The sequence below is a fragment of the Bombina bombina genome, chromosome 1, assembly GCF_027579735.1.
Source record: "Bombina bombina isolate aBomBom1 chromosome 1, aBomBom1.pri, whole genome shotgun sequence".
NCBI classification, from domain to species: Eukaryota; Metazoa; Chordata; class Amphibia; order Anura; family Bombinatoridae; genus Bombina; species Bombina bombina.
This window is the reverse complement of record NC_069499.1, coordinates 709,900,800-709,924,275: the sequence shown is the minus strand read 5'-3', so window position 1 is coordinate 709,924,275 and position 23,476 is coordinate 709,900,800. Positions and strand designations below refer to the sequence as shown.

The window sequence follows — 23,476 nt, the reverse complement described above, 5'->3', positions numbered from 1 at the left end:
TCAATGAACTTAATACCTTATGGCCTAAAGGCCTTAATAGGGAGTGTAATTGGACAACATTTAAGATTTAGGAATGAGATATTTTAGTTCTTTTTGGTAGTTTTAGTTGTATGCATTTACTTTACCTATGTGTTTAAAATTCTGCATTTTGATGGGTTATGTCTTAATAATTTAAAAATTTACTTATGTAATAATATTAGGTATAAACCTGGAATTAACCCATTTATACACTGAGTATCCATTAGTTTTCATTTTTTCTTGACTTATTGAGGTATGGGTATCCTTGTTTGAAGGGTTCCCATATGTATCAATTTTTAAATATAATCCATTCAGGTGATTGTGTTCCTATAAATAAAAAGTTCTTTACATATTAAATTATAATATAATGAGTATAGTTATTAATTTTAAATTAATATTTTTAATATTGAATTCATATGACTTATATTGACATTATATTTTGTCTGTCACGCTCACAATTTGATATTCATTTTATTTTTTATTTTTTTATAGGACCACTTGGCATTGTATCCTTAAGAAGTTGATTATTGAGTTTTGTAACATATATTATGCAACATATATTTTGTAACATTGAATTTTTTATGAAATGTATTCTTGGCATTTTTACATGTAATACTCGTTTTTCACCATTAGAGGGCGATATTTGTGCATCTATCACAATTGTTTGGCGCCAATATAGCTATTTAAACACTGTTTTATTCACTTAATGTCATGCTTGAAAAAGGGCTTATTGTTAACCCGAAACGTTGCTGTGTTGGACCCTGTATGAAAAATAAAAAAGTCACTTTGCTCACTACAGCTGAAGATTACTTTTTTACTTGATTTGTTTGGGCTTGGTAAGCCTCCTCCGTGCTCTTGTGAGTAGTGGGTGCTGTATTCATTATGAGTAGTGGGTGCTGTATTCATTTCTGCTTACTTCAAGTGTATCACAGGTCCAGACCAGTGGGAGGTCTGGGATCTGGTTAGTCTCCTTTTTGGGGGGGGGGGGGGGGAATGTGACAAACCCTACCGTCACTGGGGCTTCTGGAGGGGGCTGTAGGCTAGCCTCCTGCCCACTGACTATGGCCCAGGAAAGGAACCAGGGATTTTACCCTTACGGAGAGGAGCCGGGACTGGAAACCCTCTTCCTGGCCGGGGATGACTGCCAAACAGATACGGCTAAGGCGCAGCCCAGCTAACCGGCCTCTTTAAACTATTTCCAGATGTTTTATTCCCTATGCCGGTTACCAGGGAAAGGTGCAGCTTTCCAACACAGTCGGCCCGTTTGTACCGGCAATGGGACTCTCAAAAACCCCGGGGTGCTTGGATCCCCTGGAAACATTCTTTGTTCAGAGCAGAAGTTCGCCCCACCAATAGCCAGGCTTGTAAAAGGCTTTGTTTTGGCCACCTCCCAAACTGCCCGGCTGGCTTATCCCCTTATCAGGGAAACATGTCCCCAGACTCTAAGGCGCCACTAAGCCTACGTGCCCAGAGACAGGCTGAGTGTTAGCTGTCTGTCCTATTGTGTACTGCCATTGTTCCCTGAGTGAGTAAATTATTGTGTATTCCCATTATTCCCTTGAGTGAGTTGATTACCCAGTTAAAGGGGGATTGTCTCTGAAAGTATATAAAATGTATGTACTCCCTTCAATAAATGTTATTCCTTTTGGTTTTACCTGAACTGGAGTCCTGTCTCTTGTTTTGGGTAAAGGGCTGGTGTCAGCTATCTATCTGCTGGAGGGGTTTGGAGAGCAGGAGGCAGCTTTTAGCGGAGGTACCCAGGCCGCTTTACCAGACGGTCCATCACAATAGGCAAAAGGAATAACACTTTCAAGAAAGTATTTTAATATCCATCTTATGCATGGGTTTAAAAGGAGCAGTCTGTAAAACCCTTAACACCAACTTAAGATTCCATGGAGGAGAAATTGGCTTGATTACAGGTTTAATACGAACCACAGCCTGAACAAAACTATGAATATCAGGAAGATTTTTCTGTGGAACAAAACTGAAAGAGAAATGGCCCTTATGGAGACCATCCTGCAAGATCTGCAAAATACTATGAATTCTGAAAGAATGCCAGGAAAAAACATAATTTATGCTTACCTGATAAATTTATTTCTCTTGTAGTGTGTTCAGTCCACGGGTCATCCATTACTTATGGGATATACTCTCCTTCCCAACAGGAAGTTGCAAGAGGATCACCCAAGCAGAGCTGCTACATAGCTCCTCCCCTCACATGTCATATCCAGTCATTCGACCGAAACAAGACGAGAAAGGAGAAACTATAGGGTGCAGTGGTGACTGGAGTTACAATTTAAAATTTAGAACCTGCCTCAAATAGACAGGGCGGGCCGTGGACTGAACACACTACAAGAGAAATAAATTTATCAGGTAAGCATAAATTATGTTTTCTCTTGTTAAGTGTGTTCAGTCCACGGGTCATCCATTACTTATGGGATACCAATACCAACATTAAACAGAAGGAACCACTGCCTGTAGAACCTTTCTCCCAAAAACAGCCTCCGAAGAAGCAAAAGTGTCAAATTTGTAAAATTTGGAAAAAGTATGAAGTGAAGACCAAGTTGCAGCCTTGCAAATCTGTTCAACAGAGGCCTCATTCTTAAAGGCCCAGGTGGAAGCCACAGCTCTAGTGGAATGAGCTGTAATTCTTTCAGGAGGCTGCTGTCCAGCAGTCTCATAGGCTAAGCGTATAATGCTACGAAGCCAAAAATAGAGAGAGGTAGCCGAAGCCTTTTGACCTCTCCTCTGTCCAGAGTAAACGACAAACAGAGAAGAAGTTTGTCGAAAATCTTTAGTTGCCTGTAAGTAGAACTTCAGAGCACTGACCACGTCTAGATTATGCAAAAGACGTTCCTTCTTTGAAGAAGGATTAAGACATAAGGATGGAACAACAATCTCTTGATTGATATTCTTGTTAGAAACAACCTTAGGTAAAAACCCAGGTTTAGTACGCAGAACTACCTTGTCTGAATGAAAGATCAGATAAGGAGAATCACAATGTAAGGCAGATAACTCAGAGACTCTTCGAGCCGAGGAAATAGCCATCAAAAACAGAACTTTCCAAGATAAAAGCTTAATATCAATGGAATGAAGTGGTTCAAACGGAACACCCTGAAGAACTTTAAGAACCAATTTTAAGCTCCACGGAGGAGCAACAGTTTTAAACACAGGCTTAATCCTAGCCAAAGCCTGACAAAAAGCCTGGACGTCTGGATTCTCTGCCAGACGCTTTTGTAAAAGAATAGACAGAGCAGAAATCTGTCCCTTTAGTGAACTAGCGGATAAGCCCTTTTCTAAACCCTCTTGTAGAAAAGACAATATCCTAGGAATCCTAACCTTACTCCATGAGTAACTCTTGGATTCACACCAATATAAATATTTACGCCATATCTTGTGGTAAATTTTTCTGGTAACAGGTTTCAGAGCCTGTATTAATGTATCAATAACCGAATCCGAAAACCCACGCTTTGATAGAATCAAGCGTTCAATTTCCAAGCAGTCAGCCTCAGAGAAATTAGGTTTGGATGATGGAAAGGACCCTGAATTAGAAGGTCCTGCCTCAGGGGTAGAGACCATGGTGGACAGGACGACATGTCCACTAGGTCTGCATACCAGGTCCTGCGTGGCCACGCAGGCGCTATCAGAATCACTGATGCTCTCTCCTGTTTGATCCTGGCAATCAGTCGAGGTAGCAACGGAAAAGGTGGAAACACATAAGCTATGTTGAAAACCCAAGGGGCTGCTAGTGCATCTACCAGCACCGCTCCCGGGTCCCTGGACCTGGATCCGTAACAAGGAAGCTTGGCGTTCTGGCGAGATGCCATGAGATCCAGATCCGGTTTGCCCCAACGAAGAATCAGTTGGGCAAATACCTCCGGGTGAAGTTCCCACTCCCCCGGATGAAAAGTCTGGCGACTTAAAAAATCCGCCTCCCAGTTCTCCACGCCTGGGATGTAGATCGCTGACAGGTGGCAAGAATGAGACTCTGCCCAGCGAATTATTTTCGAGACTTCCAACATCGCCAGGGAACTCCTGGTTCCCCCTTGATGATTGATGTAAGCCACAGTCGTGATGTTGTCCGACTGAAATCTGATGAACCGCAGTGTTGCCAACTGAGGCCAAGCTAGAAGAGCATTGAATATTGCTCTTAATTCTAGAATGCTTATTGGGAGGAGTTTCTCCTCCTGAGTCCACGATCCCTGAGCCTTCAGGGAGTTCCAGACTGCTCCCCAGCCTAGTAGGCTGGCATCTGTTGTTACAATCGTCCAATCTGGTCTGCGAAAAGTCATTCCTTTGGACAGATGAACCCGAGATAACCACCAGAGAAGAGAATCTCTGGTCTCCTGGTCCAGATTTAGCAAAGGGGACAGATCTGAGTAATCCCCGTTCCATTGACTTAGCATGCATAGTTGCAGCGGTCTGAGATGTAGGCGCGCAAATGGCACTATGTCCATTGCCGCGACCATTAAGCCGATTACTTCCATGCACTGAGCTACTGATGGGCTTGGAATGGAGTGAAGGGCACGGCAAGCATTGAGAAGCTTTGATAACCTGGACTCCGTCAGGTAAATTTTCATCTCTACAGAATCTATAAGAGTCCCTAGAAAAGGGACCCTTGTGAGTGGTAACAGAGAACTCTTTTCCACGTTCACTTTCCACCCATGCGACCTCAGAAATGCTAGAACTGTCTCTGTATGAGACTTTGCATTTTGAAAACTTGACGCTTGTATCAGAATGTCATCTAGGTACGGAGCCACCGCTATGCCTCGTGGTCTTAGTACCGAAAGAAGAGAGCCCAGAACCTTTGTAAAAATTCTCGGGGCCGTAGCCAACCCGAAGGGAAGCGCTACAAACTGGTAATGCCTGTCTAGAAAGGCAAACCTTAGGTACCGATAATGATCTTTGTGAATCGGTATGTGAAGGTAGGCATCCTTTAAATCCACCGTGGTCATATATTGACCCTCTTGGATCATGGGTAGGATGGTCCGAATGGTTTCCATCTTGAACGATGGAACCCTTAGGAATTGGTTTAAGATTTTTAAATCTAAGATTGGTCTGAAGGTTCCCTCTTTCTTGGGAACCACAAACAGATTTGAATAAAACCCTTGCCCCTGTTCCGTCCGCGGAACTGGGTGGATCACTCCCATCACTAAGAGGTCTTGTACACATTGTAGAAATGCCTCTTTCTTTACTAGGTTTGTTGATAACCTTGACAGATGAAACCTCCCTTGTGGAGGAGAAGTTTTGAAATCCAGAAGGTATCCCTGAGATATAATCTCCAACGTCCAGGGATCCTGTACATCTCTTGCCCAAGCCTGGGCGAAGAGAGAGAGTCTGCCCCCCACGAGATCCGTCTCCGGAAAGGGGGCCCTGACTTCATGCTGTCTTAGGGGCGGAAGTAGGCTTTCTGGCCTGCTTGCCCTTGTTCCATGACTGGTTGCCTTTCCAACCCTGTCTGTAACGAGCAGCAGTTCCTTCCTGTTTTGGAGCGGAGGAAGTTGATGCTGCTCCTGCCTTGAAATTACGAAAGGCACGAAAATTAGACTGTTTGGCCTTCGATTTGGCCCTGTCCTGAGGAAGGGTGTGGCCCTTACCTCCAGTAATGTCAGCAATAATTTCCTTCAAGCCGGGCCCGAATAAGGTCTGCCCTTTGAAAGGAATGTTTAGTAATTTAGACTTAGAAGTTACATCTGCTGACCAGGATTTAAGCCAAAGCGCTCTGCGCGCCTGTATGGCGAATCCGGAATTTTTAGCCCTAAGTTTGGTTAAATGCACTACGGCATCCGAAACAAACGCATTAGCCAACTTGAGGGTTCTAATCTTGCTCAGAGATTCATCCAATGGTGCTGTGCGAATCGCCTCTTCCAGAGACTCAAACCAGAATGCCGCTGCAGCAGTGACAGGCGCAATGCATGCAAGAGGCTGTAATATAAAACCTTGTTGAACAAACATTTTCTTAAGATAACCCTCTAATTTTTTATCCATTGGATCTGAGAAAGCACAGCTATCCTCCACCGGGATAGTGGTACGCTTGGCTAAAGTAGAAACTGCTCCCTCCACCTTAGGGACCGTCTGCCATAAGTCTCGTGTGGTGGCGTCTATAGGGAACATTTTTCTAAATATCGGAGGAGGGGAAAAAGGCACACCAGGTCTATCCCACTCCTTACTAATAATCTCTGTAAGCCTCTTTGGTATAGGAAAAACGTCAGTACACACCGGAACCGCGTAGTATTTATCCAGCTTACATAATTTCTCTGGGATTGCCACCGTGTCACAATCATTCAGAGCCGCTAACACCTCCCCTAGCAACACGCGGAGGTTCTCAAGCTTAAATTTAAAATTTTAAATTTCTGAATCCGGTCTCCCCGAATCAGAACCGTCACCCACAGAATGAAGCTCTCCGTCCTCATGTTCTGCAAATTGTGACGCAGTATCAGACATGGCTCTCGTGTCATCGGCGCGCTCTGTCCTTAACCCAGAACTGTCGCGCTTGCCTCTTAACTCGGGCATATTGTATAAAACTTCTTTCATAACATTAGCCATATCATGTAAAGTGATTTGTAAGGGCCTTGATGTACTTGGCGCCTCAATCTCACGCACCTCCCGAGCGGGAGACGAAGGTACTGACACGTGAGGGGAGTTAGACGGCATAACTGCCCCCTCGTTGTCTGGTGATAATTTTTTAATCGGTACAGATTGATTTTTCAAAGTAACATCAATACAATTGGTACACATATTTCTATTGGGCTCCACAACGGCTTTTAAACATAATGAACAAGCAGATTCCTCTGTATCAGACATGTTTAAACAGACTAGCAATGAAGCTAGCAAGCTTGGAAAATACTTTCAATAAGTTTGCAAGCAATATAAAAAACGCTGCAGCGCTTTTAAAAAACACAGTTGAGTAACAAAGAACTAATTCAGTTATAGTCAACAATTCTTTAAATGTATTAATTAGCAGAGGATTGCACCCATTAGCAACAGGATGATTAACCCCTGAGTACCCAAAAAAACGGATATCAAATTAATATTAAACGTTTATATCACAGTCTAACACACTGTCACAGGTCTGCTGTGACTGATTACCTCCCTTAAAAACTAATTTTGAAGACCCCTGAGCTCTCTAGAGACGTCCTGGATCAAGGAGGAAGAAGCAGGAAGACTGTGCTAGAATTTTAACTGCGCAACAAGGCGCAAAAAAGAGGCCCCTCCCGCTCATTTACAACAGTGGGAGACCTGATATAACGGTTTCTAAGCAGAAATATACGTTAGAAATGTGGAAAAAAATTTATGCCCAAAAGATTTATCACCAAAGTACCTCACAAAACGAATAACATGCCAGTAAACGTTTTGAAAATAAACTTCTTTAAATGTCATGCAAAGTTATCACTAAGCCTGCAACCAGTCGCTACCACTGCAGATAAGGCTTAAGCACTATTTCAGTATTAACAGTATTTTCACAGTCAAATTCTAGTCCCTAGAAAATAACTCTACTGTGCATACGTTTATCAGCCTGATACCAGTCACTACTACATCATACGGGTAACAGCAGTATTTTCTTAGTCAATTCCATTCCCAGAAAATATTGTACTGCACATACCTCATTTGCGGGGGACCCCGCATGCTATTCCCATGTTCTGAAGTTACCCCACTCCTCAGAATGTCGAGAACAGCCAGTGGATCTTAGTTACGCCTGCTAAGATCATAGAAAACGCAGGCAGTTTCTTCTTCCAAATATTGCCTGAGATAGAAAAAACAGCACACTCCGGTGCCATTTAAAATAACAAACTTTTGATTGAAGAAAAATTAAGTAAAAACTCCAACTCCTCCCGCGACCTCCTTCTTTGTTGAGGGTTGCAAGAGAATGACTGGGTATGGCATGTGAGGGGAGGAGCTATGTAGCAGCTCTGCTTGGGTGATCCTCTTGCAACTTCCTGTTGGGAAGGAGAGTATATCCCATAAGTAATGGATGACCCGTGGACTGAACACACTTAACAAGAGAAAACTTGATCTATACACCAAGAAATAAAGGCCTTACAGACCTTGTGATAGATTCTTCTAGTTACAGGCTAACGAGTCTGAATCAAGGTTTCAATTACAGAATCAGAGAAATCCCTATGTCTAAGGTCTAAACATTCAATTTTCAAGTGATAAAGTTCAGAGACTTGAGATCCGGATGGAAAAACGGACCTTGAGACAGAAAGTCTGACCGCAGAGGCCAAGGAGCTAGACATCTGAACCAGATCCACATACCAAATCCTGTGAGGCCATGCTGGGGCAATCAGGATTACAGACGACTTCTCTAGGCCTTATCTTGCAAATTATTCTGGGAAGTACCACCAGAGGTGGAAACAGATCCCTGTCCCTCACAAACTACCTGTGAAGTTTGTTGTTCAAACATTACATCTATCTCTGGGATACCCCCAAAGATCTACAATTAGATTACATTGTCTGGAAATGATACTCTCTTTTCAACAGAGGCCAAGCTTGAAGTGCCTAACTTATCTTTTGATTGATGTGACAAATATTTTTAAGTCTTCGGTGGATGACAATGTATATCCTATAACCTTTTATGCGAGTCCACGTTCGCAGTCTATTTATTGGAGTGCAGTTTGTGCAAGATCCAATATGTTGGTAAAACGACTAGAGAGGTCAATGTGAGGGTTAGGGAACATGTTAATGATGTGAAAAATTACTGCAAGGATTCCACAGTAGCCAGGCATTTTAATCTTATACATTTTACCAATGAAGGCAAGTTCAAGGTAAAAATTATTGATGTAGCAAAGGTCCCTTTAAGAGGGGGCAATAAGTATAAGATTTTGGACAAAAGAGAGTTATACTGGATTTACCAGTTAAAGACTAGAATTCCTAATGGTCTTAACCTGGAATGGGATATTAACTACTTTGTATAACCCTTAAAGATATATATATATATAGAAATAGTTGAAATCTATCAATATTGAATTTTATTAATATTTTTTGTATAGTTAAAATTGAGCTAACTATTAAGCTAAAATGGGATCCAGCAGATAATAAAGTGTCCGTTTATAGTTTTTAAAAAATCCTGATAAATATATGTATTTGAGGGTCTGAAGTGTATGCATATATACATATCTTTGTGTGTCTTCCATGTATCAGTGATAATGCAGCAATGATGACATGACTTAACAGTCTAAAGAAATATGAAGTGTATAATATCTTTATGTATGCTTAGTAAGCTGTAATAGGCTTATTCTCAAATTTATGCAAAAATTATATAGAGTAAACATTTCATAATATTTATTCCTTCCTTGATAAGGGTAATATGAGAGCACAAGACAGTGTAAACTGTTTAATATTTTATGTTTAAGCATCCTTTTAATGTTTAATTTGTGTAATGATTGTGACATTGTAAAATAAATCCTAACCTAAGTTACAAATACACCTAACACTACACTATCATTAAATTAATTAAATAAATTACGTACAATTACCTAAAGTAAAATACAATAAAATAAACTATACTATAATACAAAAAAACCAAACACTAAATTACAAAAAATAAAAAAGAATTACAAGCGGTTTAAACTAATTACACCTAATCTAAGCCCCCTAATAAAATAAAAAAGCCTCCAAAAATAAAAAATTCCCTACCCTATTCAAAAATACAAAAGTAATCAGCTCTTTTACCAGCCCTTAAAAGGGATTTTTGCAGGGCCTTGCCCCAAAGTAATCAGCTCTTTTACCTGAAAATAAAATACCCCCCCAACATTACAACCCACCCACCACCCACATACCCCTACTCTAACCCACCCAAACCCCCCTAAAAAAAAACCTATCGCTAACCCCCTGAAGATCATCCTACCTTGAGTCGTCTTCACTCAGCCGAGCCTAATTCTTCATCCAAGGTGCGCAGAGGAGGTCCTTGATCTGGTAGAAGTCTTCCTCTAAGCGGGGCAAGAAGAGGTCCTCCATCCGGTAGAAGTCTTCATCCAAGCGGGGCAAGAAGAGGTCCTCCATCCGGTAGAAGTGTTCATCCAGGCGGCGTCTTCAATCTTCATCCATCCGGAGCGGAGCCATCTTCAAAGGAGCCGACGCGGAGCCATCCTCTTCTACCGACGCACTAACGACGAATGAAGGTTCCTTTAAGGGACGTCAACCAAGATGGCGTCCCTTCAATTCCGATTGGCTGATAGAATTCTATCAGCCAATCGGAATTAAGGTAGAAAAATCTGATTGGCTGATGCAATCAGCCAATCAGATTGAAGTTCAATCCGATTGGCTTATCCAATCAGCCAATCGTATTGAACTTGCATTCTATTGGCTGATCAGAACAGCCAATAGAATGCTGATTGGAACAGCCAATAGAATCTTGGATGACGTCCCTTAAACAAACCTTCATTCGTCGTTAGTCCGTCGGTAGAAGAGGATGGCTCCAAGTCAGCTCCTTTGAAGATGGCTCCGCTCCGGATGGATGAAGATTGAAGACGCCGCCTGGATGAAGGAACTCTTCTTGCCCCGCTTGGATGAAGACTTCTACCGGATGGAGGACCTCTTCTTGCCCCGCTTGGATGAAGACTTCTACCGGATCAAGGACCTCCTCTGCGCACCTTGGATGAAGAATTCGGCTCGGCTGAGTGAAGACGACTCAAGGTAAGATGATCTTCAGAGGGTTAGCAATAGGTTTTTTAAGGGGGGTTTGGGTGGGTTGGGGGGGTATTGTATTTTATTTTCAGGTAAAAGAGCTGATTACTTTGGGGCAAGGGCCCGCAAAAAGCCCTTTTAAGGGCTGGTAAAAGAGCTGATTACTTTTGTATTTTAGAATAGGGTAGGGAATTTTTTATTTTGGGGAGCTTTTTTATTTTATTAACTACAATGTAATTATTAATTATTATTATATATAGCTATATTAGGGTTTATTTTATAGGTAAGTATTTAGTTTTAAATAGGCTTAATTTAGTTAATTATAGGAATATTATTTAGTTTCATTTAAATTATATTTATGTTAGGGGGTGTTAGGGTTAGAGTTAGGTTTAGGGGTTAATAACTTTATTATAGTAGCGGCGATGATGCGGGCGGGAGATTAGGGGTTAATAATTGTAGGTAGGGCAGATTAGGGGTTAATACTATTTATTATAGTGTTTGCGAGGCGGTTTAGGGGTTAATACATTTATTATAGTGGCAGCGAGGTCCGGTCGGCAGATTAGGGGTTAATAAGTGTAGTTAGGTAGCGGCGACGTTGGGGGGGGCAGATTAGGGGTTAATAAATATAATATAGGGGTCGGCGGTGTTAGGGGCAGCAGATTAGGGGTTCATATGTATAATGTAGGTTGCGGCGGTGTCCAGAGCGGCAGATTAGGGGTTAATATTATAATGTAGGTGTCAGCGATAGTGGGGGTGGCAGATTAGGGGTTAATAAGTGTAAGGTTAGGGGTGTTTAGACTCGGGCTTCATGTTAGGGTGTTAGGTGTAGACTTAGAAAGTATTTTCCCATAGGAAACAATGGGGCTGCGTTAGGAGCTGAACTTTTTTTTTCAGCCCAAACTGCCCCATTGTTTCCTATGGGGATATTGTGCACAAGCACGTTTTCCCATCTTACCGCTACCGTAAGCAATGCTGGTATTGAGGGTTGAAGTGGAGCTAAGTTAGGCTCAACGCACCCTTTTTTGAGCCTAACACAACCCCTCAGACAACTCTAAATACCAGCGTTGTTGGAAGGGTGCATTGGCAAAAAAAGCAGCGTTAGCTATGCAGCTTTTTACCGACAAAACTCGAAATCTAGCCATTTATTAGCAAATGGGGGGGGGAAGAACTAGATGTGCAGGTCTCCAACATTGATGCCTCTAAAATATACACAGCTATCATAAAATCATCCACTTCCAGTAAATACATTGAACTGAACATGAAAATACTGCACAGATGGTATCTCACCCCATCACGTTGTAAGAAAATCTTTAAAAACACTTCCGACCTTTGCTGGAGATGTCAAACACACATAGGCGACATGGCGCATATCTAGTGGCGGTGCCCTAATATAACCCCAGTATGGGATGTCATTTCAAAGGAAACCTCTAAATTAATCAATAGGCCTCTGCCACTGGATCCGTGCCTCTGGCTATTCCATCTAACTCCCAAGAGATTCTCTTTAGTACAGGATAAACTCTTTAATATAGCAAGTAACAGCTTAAAAATACTTATAGCTAGGAACTGGAAAAGCACTACCATACCGACTTTAGCACAATGGGTACAAGAATGTAACCATACCATATTAATAGAACAATACCACTATATCAAATTACGGAAACTAGATACATACATACAACTCAAGATACACTGGGAGGAATACCTGAAAGATAAGTTCAACTCATGCACCTCATAACTTCACTGTTCAATAGAATAAGAGGATGACTGGATTTGACACACCCGGGGGAGATAGAGATGTGTGAATATATTAGCGTAGAACACAAGAAGACATTGTTACGTCACAGTAGATAATCTAATCACATAGATCTTTGGGATTATCGAGAGATGATCAATCTTTACAGCTGTGTGATAAAAATTGTATGTCAGGTTACACATTGTGTTTTGTTCAATATGTTTATTATTTGTTATTTATATTTACTTTCAATGTATATGAACAATACTGTACATGTACAGGCTATGTATACGCAGTTTAATGTAGACTTGAAATAATTTCAACTGTATATGTGCACGGTATACATTTTGTGCACTGTATACATTTTGCAAAATAAAATTTTATTTTTTTTAAAAAGAAAAAAAAAAGAAAAAACGACTCATTGGTATTGAATTTATTTGAAAAACCCAAAAAGTTACCTTTGTCTGAGGAACCAAAAAAGTTTTTGGAAAATTGATCCTCCAACCAAGCTGTTGAAGAAAAAGCAAGAATCGGTTGGTGTGACATTCTGCTAAAGGGAAAGATAGAGCGTCAACCAAGATGTCGTCCAGGTATGGCAACAATGCAATACCCTGAGACCTGATCAAAGACAAAAGGCACCCAGAACCTTTGTGAATATTCTTGGATCCAGACCAAATGGAAGAGCAACAAACTGAAAATGCCTTTCCAGAAAGGCAATCCTCAGAAACTGGAAATGATCTTTGTGAATAAGAATATGAAGATAAGCATCCTTTAAATCTATTATGGACATAAACTGACCTTGCTGAACAAAAGGCAGAACAGTCAGAATGGTTTCCATTCTGAAAGATGAAATCTTTACAAACCTGTTCACATCAAGAACTGGTCTGAAAGTACCTTCCTTCTTTGAAACAATGAAGATATTTGAATAAAAGAACACATCCCCTGTTTCCGCAAAGGAACTGGAACAATCACTCCCATATCTTCAAGATCTGAGACAAACTGCAAAAAAGCTTGAGCTTTTAACCAATTCCTTGGAACATTGGACAAAAAACCTTGCTCTGGGAGGCCTTGTCCTGAATCCTTTTCATTATCCCTGGGAAACTATATTCAGAACCCAGGGGTCTGGAACAGACTGAAACTAAATCCCTGAAAGAAGCTTAATCTACCCCCTACCAGAGATAATAATCTGGATTTTGACACCATATGTGCAGACCAGAATTGAAGCCATAAGGCTTTCCTGGCAAGGAATACCAAATACATGTTTTTGACATTAATCTTCATAATATCAAATACAATACCACAAATAAAAGAATTGGCACTCTTGAGAAAACTGAAAAGATTTGCACTATCAGAGCCATCAGAATACTGCATTGAAAGACTAGACAACCAGTAAGTAGAAGCAGCAGCAACATCAGCAATATAAATATCTGTCTTGAGAATATAGCCTGCATGTAAAAAGACCCTTCTATGAAAAGACTTTCTCCGGAACAAAACAGAGCACTCTGTATTAAAATATATTAAAATCAAAATTGTCAATCACATATCATAAAACATTTACGCGTTTCAGCCGTCAAGATGTCATTGCTTCCTTTCTATGTTTTAATAAACACTATAAGCCCCTTAAAAAAAGCTCTTGAGGAATGGAAATCCCTTACCCCCTTTAAAGTAGCTTTTAAATAAACTCACAGGTACAATGCATGCTAAGCTGAACTGCAAAACAAAGCAGGAGAAATTAAAACATAAACATCTGAAGAAAGATAACACTCATCAGAAGAAATAATCTGTACACAAAAAACTAACAGATAAAAAAGGAATTTAGCACGCCAAAACCAGACGTGCTCATAGCCGAGGACAAATGTGCGCTAAACCTAAAGGCTAGCACGCAAAATACAAACTAAGTGCGCCAAAAAAGCTGTTGTGCAAAAAACAGCAAGGGAATAGAGTAAAAGATCTGCCCCAGGGATATATATATATATATATATATATATATATATAAAAAAAAGAAGAATATCCCCTATAGTATGCTCCCAGACCAAATAAAATGTCCACTGTTTAAGGCACAACACAGGCACATAAGTCGAAGTAAAGTGATTCAATCATACCTTTATTGTGGCATGTCGGACAAACACTCGGCATACAATAGCGGTGTGACTACCAGGAGACACAGGTATGATTGAATCACCGTCCTCAGGTAAGTCTGAGGACGGGGGTGAAACCCCGAAACGTCACTTATTGCACAGTAAAAAGTTTGTGAAGATAAACGGAGAGTGCCTACTTTATTTGGAATATTTGTTGTTGAGCACCCCGGACTGAGTTGTGAGTGCTAAACCGGATGAGATTGTATATGTATATATATATATATATACACTCGTCCACTAGCAAACCAGCAGCAGACAGCCATACCAGTACTGAAACATATCAGTAGAGGTTATGAAATAGGAGTATACGGTAGATCCATAAAGGGAGGTAAAAGACAAGTCCCCGTGACCAATTATGGAGGGTTTATGAAAAATTTCCCATGAGGTGAAAAAAGAATAAAAAAACATATCAAATACACATCTCTCTGACAAGCAATGTACTCTGAAAGGAAACCGGATCTCAGCATAGACTGAAAACCCCTCTCTCTCTCAAGAATCAAATGCACATCTTCACTCTTCAACCAACTTCAGCAGAGGCAAAGTAAAGACTGAGGTACATGTGAGGTGGAAGGGGTTTAATAGAGCTGTCAGAGGTCTTTGCCTCCTCCTAGTGGTAGAGAAGAGTGATTCCCAGGAGTATTGTATTGTGGACTCTCAACACCTATATGAAAGTAACACGGGCACTCCTGTAAAGGGCACTTCAAATGTACTCATGAGATTGAGTGCCATGTACTAAACGGACATGACACCCAAATATTGTACCACTTGAACGTGAGACAAATAAATATCACCTGTACATCTCTACGTGAAAAAGGAAGATATTTTACTTCAAAATGTCCTCAGTATCTACATCCCATTGAAAAGGGGCATTAAGAAGTAAATCAGAATGCTAGTCCCAGGACTTGCAAGGGAGTGTTCATCTGGTATGTGCAGGCATGTTATGTCCTTACTCAGTTTAAGGAAGTTAACTATAAAATCTCGTGAAATCTCATGAGACCACAGTAAGAAAATCATGATTGCAGCACTGCAAATGCTAAGTGGCTTTCATTTTTTTTTTTTTTACCTGCAGCTGGACAGTAGCTAAACGTTTCAAAGAGCACATAGGGGCAGGGCCGAACTGGGAATAAAAAGCAGACCTGGAAAAATTGTAGAAGACCAGCCCAATATTCCGTCAAAGCTAGCTATATATATGTATGTATGTATGTATGTATGTATGTATGTATGTATATATATATATATATATATATATATATATATATATATATATATATATATATATATATAAACATAAATATTACACCACCCACCACAACTTTTCTCTCAGCCCAAGATTTTGCCAGTTACTTCAACAACAAAATCGACTCCATCAGAAATGAAATCAGCTCTCGACATACAGCCGGTCTCCCATCCCCTCAAAAGCTTACAATCATCCAAAACCCACATAGTCATAAATTTAGCTCTTTTGCCCCTGTTACAGAGGATGAAGTTTCTGCCCTTATACTATCCTCTCACCTCACTACCTGTCCCCTCGACCCCATCCCCTCACAACTACTCCCCTCTCTTCAACCCTTACCCCTATACTTACACACATCTTCAACCTCTCCCTCAGCACTGGTATAGTTCCCACATTTGTTAAACATGCATTAGTCACATCTATCCTCAAAAAAACATTCTCTCCATCCAACCTCTCCATCCAACTACCGCCCTATTTCCCTACTACCTCTTGCCTCAAAGCTTCTTAAAAAAGCTAGTATATGCACGTCTATCCCATTTCCTTAAACTCCCTCCTTGACCCACTGCAATCTGGATTTCGCCCCCTTCACTCAACAGAGACAGCAATTGTTAAGGTTACCAAAGACATACTTACAGCAAAATCAAAAGGCCACTTCTCTCTACTTATCCTCCTTGAACTGTCTGCAGCCTTTGATACTGTCAACCACCCTCTTTTGCTCCATACCCTCCAATCCTTCAGCATCTGACACAGCTCTCTCTTGGTTCTCTTCCTATCTGTCTAACCGTACCTTTAGTGTAGCCTTCTCTGGGACATTCTCTGCCCCATTACCTCTTTCTGTTGGGGTACTACTGCAAGGCTCTGTCCTCGGACCCCTTCTCTTCTCAATCTACACCTCCTCACTAGGTTCCTTAATAAAGTCCCACGAGTTTCATTATCATTTGTATGCCGACGATACCCAAATCTACCTCTCTGCACCAGAATTATCTCCTTCCTTGCTAACCCATGTCACTAACTGTCTCTCTCATATCTCATCTTGGATGTCCTCTCACTACCTCAAGCTAAATCTCTCCAAAACTGACTTCCTTATTTTCCCCCCTTCTTCCAAAATCTCCACCCCACCATGTCTCTATAACTGTTGATAACTCCATCATTACCCCAACCTCACATGCCCGATGTCTTGGGGTCAAACTTGACTCAGATCTTTCTTTCTCTCCTCACATTCAGTTCTTGGCTAAAGCCTTCCACTTCCCCCTTAAAAACACTGCTAAAATTAGACATTTCCTTACACAAGACACAACAAAGATTTTAATCCACTCTCTCATCCTTTCCAGCCTCGACTACTGCAACTCTATCCTCTCTGGTCTCCCTAGCTGCCACCTAGCTCCTTTACAATCCATAATGAATGCCTCTGCCAGGCTCATCTTCCTTGCACGTCGCTCTTCATCTGCCGCACCTCTCTGCCAATCCCTTCACAGGCTTCCTCTTGCTTCCAGGATTAAACACAAAATTCTCACTCTGACACACAAAGGCCTCAATTGCATTGCTCCCCCCTACATCCCAGACCTTGTCTCCAGATACTCTCCCTCCCGTCCCCTTCGCTCCGCTCATGATCTCCTACTCTCCTCCTCTCTTGTTACCTCCTCACATTCCCGTCTACAAGATTTCTCCAGACTGGCTCCCATCTTATGTAACTCTCTGCCTCGCTCCACAAGAATCTCCCCTAGGTTTAAAAGCTTCAAGTGCTCCCTGAAGATCCTACTATTCAGGGGACGCTTACAACCTACACTAACCTTCCTATCTCCACTGCTATCCCCTAAAACCCCATAGCATGTAAGCCTATGAGCCCAGCTGTTTGTACTTCACCTTCATAAGAGCCGACTACAACAGTGCAACTCTCGGCAGGACCCTCTCTCCCCATTTGATCCCTGTAATCGATTTTTTTATATACCACATATGTTCATAGCGCTGCGGAACCTGTTGGTGCTTTACAAATACCTGATAATATATATATATATATGCACCAGATGTGTCAATGATCAATGGGAGGGAGGCTGGGGCACTTTGCCCAGGCCGGACAACGGCAGACAATAAAGAAGCAGACATAAATTACTTAAGTCAGCAGCCCCCTCTTAGCTAATCCTGTCCTTACCATAATTTACTGGCCCTTCTGCCTGTGTAAGGCTGTCAGTGCTGCGCTCGGACAGAGAGGAGGAGGGGGAGACTGCACTTGAAGTAGAGTTCACGCAGCATGCCGTGCAGTGCAGTAACACAATCAGGCTGTTGTTGGTGGCGGGGGCACTTGCAACTGCAAGCTGACTGAGCACTGCGGGCTGGTTCTGGAGAACTTCTGATCTGTTTCTTTTGCTTCTCTTTTGTGCTATGACTTGGCTCCTGCTTTTACTACGTGGGAAATGATCTTTGACTTAAACCTGACTACCCCTTCTACCTAGTGATTTGCCTTCTGACTCTACTCTGTGTTTTGTCCTTGACCTGCCTATCCATTCTCCTGTCTTTTTTTTTTCCAGTGCCTATTTTTTTGTTACCAATTACTCTGGCACCTGTGGCTGCTCCACTCCTGACCGCCTCAGCTGCTCAGTCAGTGTCACATTCAATCACATGATCACATCCATGTAATTTGGCAAATCCCAGCCTGAATGAGTGGCTGAGCCTATCAGTCTGTGTGTGCAGTCGCAGTGCTGCTTGCTGGCGGTTCTGCCGCTGCGCTAGTGTGCTATCTCACACAAACTGTTGCTTGCTGGCAAGCGGCAAATTGCTGCTCTCCAGTCTCCACTGCAGCTGCCTCTGCCGGCCCACCGGGATTTTACCCGGTATCCCAGCGCCCAAATCCGGCCCTGCATAGGGGCCGAATTATCAAGCTCCAAATGGAGCTTGATGCCCCCGCTGCTCCATAACATGTCCGCCTGCTCTGAGGCTGCAGACATCAATCTGCTCGATCCTATACAATCGGGCTGATTGACACCCCCTGCTAGCAGCCGATTGGCTGCGAATCTGCAGGGGGCGGCATTGTACAAGCAGTTCACAAGATATGCATATGCTGTCGGCATTTAACAATGTGCGGCGGACATGATACGCAACATCATATCATGTCTTTCCGCACTTTCATAAATCGGCCCCTTAATCTTCTAAGCTGAAGAAATTTTGAGGCAAAATATATTTATTTTTTACATTGAGATGTTCATGTGGTATCATCTTGTCAGCTTTTTACAGTCATACTGCATCACTTTGGGTATTATGTCCCTTCATATATGAAAGAATAGAACAAAAAGAAAAATACACTGTATAACACTTGTTGCCTAAATCTTATCATATAAAGTTTAAACATGAAAATTCTGTATGAAATGAAAATAAAAATGTAACATTTTAATTAAAAAGTAAACTCTATGACCTCAATCCCAAGAATCATAAAGGGAAGATAATAGGAAGCCACTGGTACAGGTTAAAGGGACCTAAAACCCAAAATATTTCTTTCATGATTCAGATGGAGCATGCAATTTTAAAGAACTTTCCAGTTGACTTCTACTAATTTGCTTTGTTCTCTTTGTAATATTTGTTGAAAAGCATACATAGGTAGGCTCAGGAGCAGCAATGCACTATTGGGAGCTAACTGCTATTTGGTGACTGCACTAATATACTCCTTGTCATTGGCTGGCACAATGTGTTCAGATAGTTCCCAATTGTGCATTGCTGCTCCTTCAGCAAAGGATACCAAAAAAAAGAAGCATATTTGATAATAGAAATAAACTGTGAAGTTGTTTAAAACTGTATGTTCTCTTTGAATCATGAAAGAAAAAGTTTGGGCTTTATGTACCTTTAAGCAAATACATTCTAAAAGTTATATATCTCCATATCTAACACGATCTTCACCCTCAACTTAATAGTAATAACAACAATGACAGAATGTTATATATAAATCTAATAAAAATATATAGATGATCTACTTTAAAAATATGTTTATGATGTCAGTAAATAGATGTCCTGCTATTTCCTAAAGTATGTGGTAAAACACAAATGGAATTGTATAATTCACTACATTGTACCCATTAAATTACGCATTAACCCTTTAATGATCAATCACAGAATTATTCCACCATAGAAGCATTAAGGAGTTAAAATAGATATGCTAAGCTCTGAAGACGGTACACAGTGTTCTGACAGCTAATGCTCTTAAGAACTGCTGGTGCAATGCCGCCCCCTGCAGATTTTCAGCCAATCGGCCGCTAGCAGGGGGTGTCGATCAACCCGATCTTTAGACCGCTGCTTCATAACAGAAACACGGAGCTTCATAAATATGCCCCAATATGTGCTTTTCTAAAATTGTTTTGGGTTGTGATAAACCCCTTACATTGTTGTGTAAAATAAAATATTAAATAAAAACCTGATCATAATTACTTGTCCCATTTAGCATGTTACTATAATTACATCACATTTAAAATATGGTGAAGAGGATTAGGGTTTGCCAAATACATACCAAGGGCAGTGATGATCCATTTTTAGAACACACCTATGAACAAAAGAAGAAAAAAGCTCACACCCAGGGAAACAACACATACATTTATATATATTTATTCATTTTTCCAGTAGAAGTATTTTTACAATATTTTACACTTGTGATTGGTCTTGCCTGTTTGATCAAAACTAGATGAAAATCAGATGCTAAATAGTTTGTATTATTTTGTTTGGTGGTGTTTATGAATACGCCTGATAGCTTTGACAGCTGGGTTTTACAAAGCATTTAGCACACTTCAGGAGAAAAAGTATATGCCTCAGCCAGGTCTAAAACTCTCTTATTAAACATGATTTATTATAACTTTTGAGATATCATATGAGCAATTATTAATTTCTCAAGAAAAAAATTCTTATACAAAGTCTTTCTTTATCAGAATACAAAATGTGGGTTACCTGCATTAACTTTTTTTTCCAAACAATTACTAAAGATTGGTAATTTTTTTTTAATTAAAAAAGGGTGTTTTACCTATTTTTTCCAAATTCAACTACTTACATATGTTTTGCCTATAACATTTGATAAAAGTGATGGAATATAGTGAGGCTGAAATATTTCTAGACATCAACTACTATAACTTGTCACTTACATATGGCAGACAGAGCAATGGTGACACCGATCTGGCTTTATCACTTGACACCTGTCGCAGAATCGAACTGCTGTAATACATAAGAAAGATTGGTGAGTAGCAGCCAGATGTCCACTTTATCGACTAGAAATCTTATAAATAAAGTTATCCAAGGAAAAAAAACAGACATTCTAATTTGTATACCATTGTCATTCCATGTTTCGAAGAGAGCTATAAATACTCTTTATTTTTTCCAGCTACAGTTCCATGTGTGATGTCTGCCCAATGATCATGACCCGAAAGATGATAACAAAACAATAGTTTTAAATGAGTTTACTTTTATAAGACCAACTATAGTTACTATTAAAATAATTACATGAAGTTTAGCATTTATACCCTTGACAGGCATCTGCCACTGGCCACCTTCTGCTGTTTTATTTTGTCTGATGCATCTACTCTCACCTGTCTCTCTCTGACAGAATCAGAGCTCTCCCAGTTGCTGCAGTCTATAGGAGAATAATTAGTATACTCTGCAATAAGATGTGGTCTCTCCCTCTCTCCTATTCTCACTTCTTGCTTTGGTGTGCTGGCCCATGAACCAGACAGCTTGCTATCTCTGTTCCTTAGCTGTTCCACATTACATCCTGGCAAGGATACTGGGTGCCAGACTGACATTTCTAGTTGTTATGGTGAGACCCAAACCTCAACATATATAGGGCAACAACATACATTTTCTAAGATACTAAGTGATACCTTTTGACCATACAACAATCCTAAATGTAATTTGTGATTGCAATTTGAAAAATAAAATACTATTTTAAAATATATATACTTTGGTGATTAGATAAAAAACATGTAAATCTAATGATCCTCTCATTTAAGTTAAAGGGACAGTACACACTCATTTTCATATAACTGCATGTAATAGACACTACTATAAAGAATAAGATGCACAGATACTGATATAAAAATCCAGTATAAAACTGTTTAAAAACTTACTTAGAAGCTCTTAGAAGCTCTGTTGAAAAGGTAGCTGGAAAGCCCACTGCAAGTGGCAAATAAGACCCTCCCCCTTCTTTTGCATATGAAAAGACCCTTTACACAAACAGGAGCAAGCTGGAGAAGGTGACGGTATTCACATAAAACTTTGGGGCTTGGTTAGGAGTCTGAAAATCAGAGCAATGTTATTTAAAAATAAGCAAAACTATACATTTATTTTTTTTAAAAACTTTATGGGCTATATAAATAGATCATCTACCAAACATATATGCAAAGAAAAAATGAGTGTATAATGTCCCTTTAAAGGTTACGTAAAAGGGGCACAAGGTAGCCAGAAAAGAGTCAGGATAGTTGGGAAGAGTTAAATGTATCGGCGGTAAGGATGAACTGTAAGTTTTGCATTTCACAAACCTCCACTTCCAGTTCTAGTGTAAACTGGCAAATTCTTAGCAACCTCAGCTAGTATTTGCCTCTGGGCCTCTGGACGCTCCTCATTATCATACCGCTCCTTGTCAGCGTAAGACAGCAAAAACTGAAACCAAAACACACTCAGGTAAAGGATCTGTTCACTGGGTGCTAAAAATAACATACAGGACATTAACTTAACTGCTGGGTTAGTCTAATATTTCTGATATTTGACTAGTAAGAGTAAACGGATATCACGCTGTCTATAAAAATAACTGTTTTAGTATTTGCATACAATGACTTGCTGTGACCTTCTGGGACATTAACATAAGAAATAAAAAAATTTGGACAGTTTTACTCTCAGATCATAATCTTATCTAAGTAAAATTATGTCACTGACAAGTAGAACCGGAAACTGCACCTTCTGACTTCAGTTTGGAGACATCACCTTATCACATGTTGTTGTGCAACACAAGCAAACAGACTACAGGCAATCTGTAAGTTTTACTCAGTACTGTGCAGATGCTACTACAATTTACGTAACTCTAAAATGGAACGTATCTAAATATTTCTAATATAAACCTGTTGATGTTTGTTTACACGTGTTTAAAGGTACATTAGAAATCTTGTTTCATGTGTTAATGGTAACTAAACAGCCTCAATGTTGCCTGATGTCAAGGCTCCCTAGCAACCCCCTTGAAAACTCTTCAAGGGCACGACCAATGAGAAGCTGTACTGCCAACTTCATTGGAATAGTCTGGTGCACACTGCAACTGAAGCTGGATTCTCAATGTGCATTTGTGTGTTTAACCCCTATTGCTAAAATGCCATGCTGTAAAGAAAATCATATCATTCAATTTGTGCACTATAATGCCCCTTTAACTTAGCCTGTTTGATCGAGTTATTAAATCTAAGATCCTAATCCAGTTAACAGAAATATTAAAGGGACAGTCTAGTCCAAAATAAACTTTCATGATGTTTCAGATAGGGCATGCAATTTTAAACAACTTTCCAATTTACTTTTATCACCAATTTTGCTGTGTTCTCTTTGTATTCTTAGTTGAAAGCTAAACCTAAGAGGTTCATATGCTAATTTCTTAGACCTTGAAGGCAGCCTCTTATCTAAATGCATTTTGACAGTTTTTCACCATTAGAGGGAGTTAGTTCATGTGTTTCATATAGATAACATTGTGCTCACGCACATGGAGTTACCTAGGAGTCAGCACTGACTGGCTAA

General features: G+C 40.4%; 1 protein-coding gene across 3 annotated transcripts in view; it reads right to left on the bottom strand.

Moving 5' to 3' along the window:
- The window catches only part of ZDHHC15 (zinc finger DHHC-type palmitoyltransferase 15), a 109,881-nt gene that overhangs the window by 46,448 nt on the left and 39,957 nt on the right, over positions 1 to 23,476 (bottom strand). For 2 of the 3 annotated variants that reach the window (XM_053699199.1, XM_053699201.1), the window contains exons 4-6: positions 22,246 to 22,366; positions 20,857 to 20,926; positions 20,235 to 20,267 (exon numbers count right to left, since the gene is read on the bottom strand). In XM_053699199.1, coding sequence (XP_053555174.1) covers positions 20,235 to 20,267; positions 20,857 to 20,926; positions 22,246 to 22,366 — 224 coding nt within the window. The remainder of the gene's footprint in view (positions 1 to 20,234; positions 20,268 to 20,856; positions 20,927 to 22,245; positions 22,367 to 23,476) is intronic. The other variant, XM_053699200.1, reaches the window with a different exon arrangement.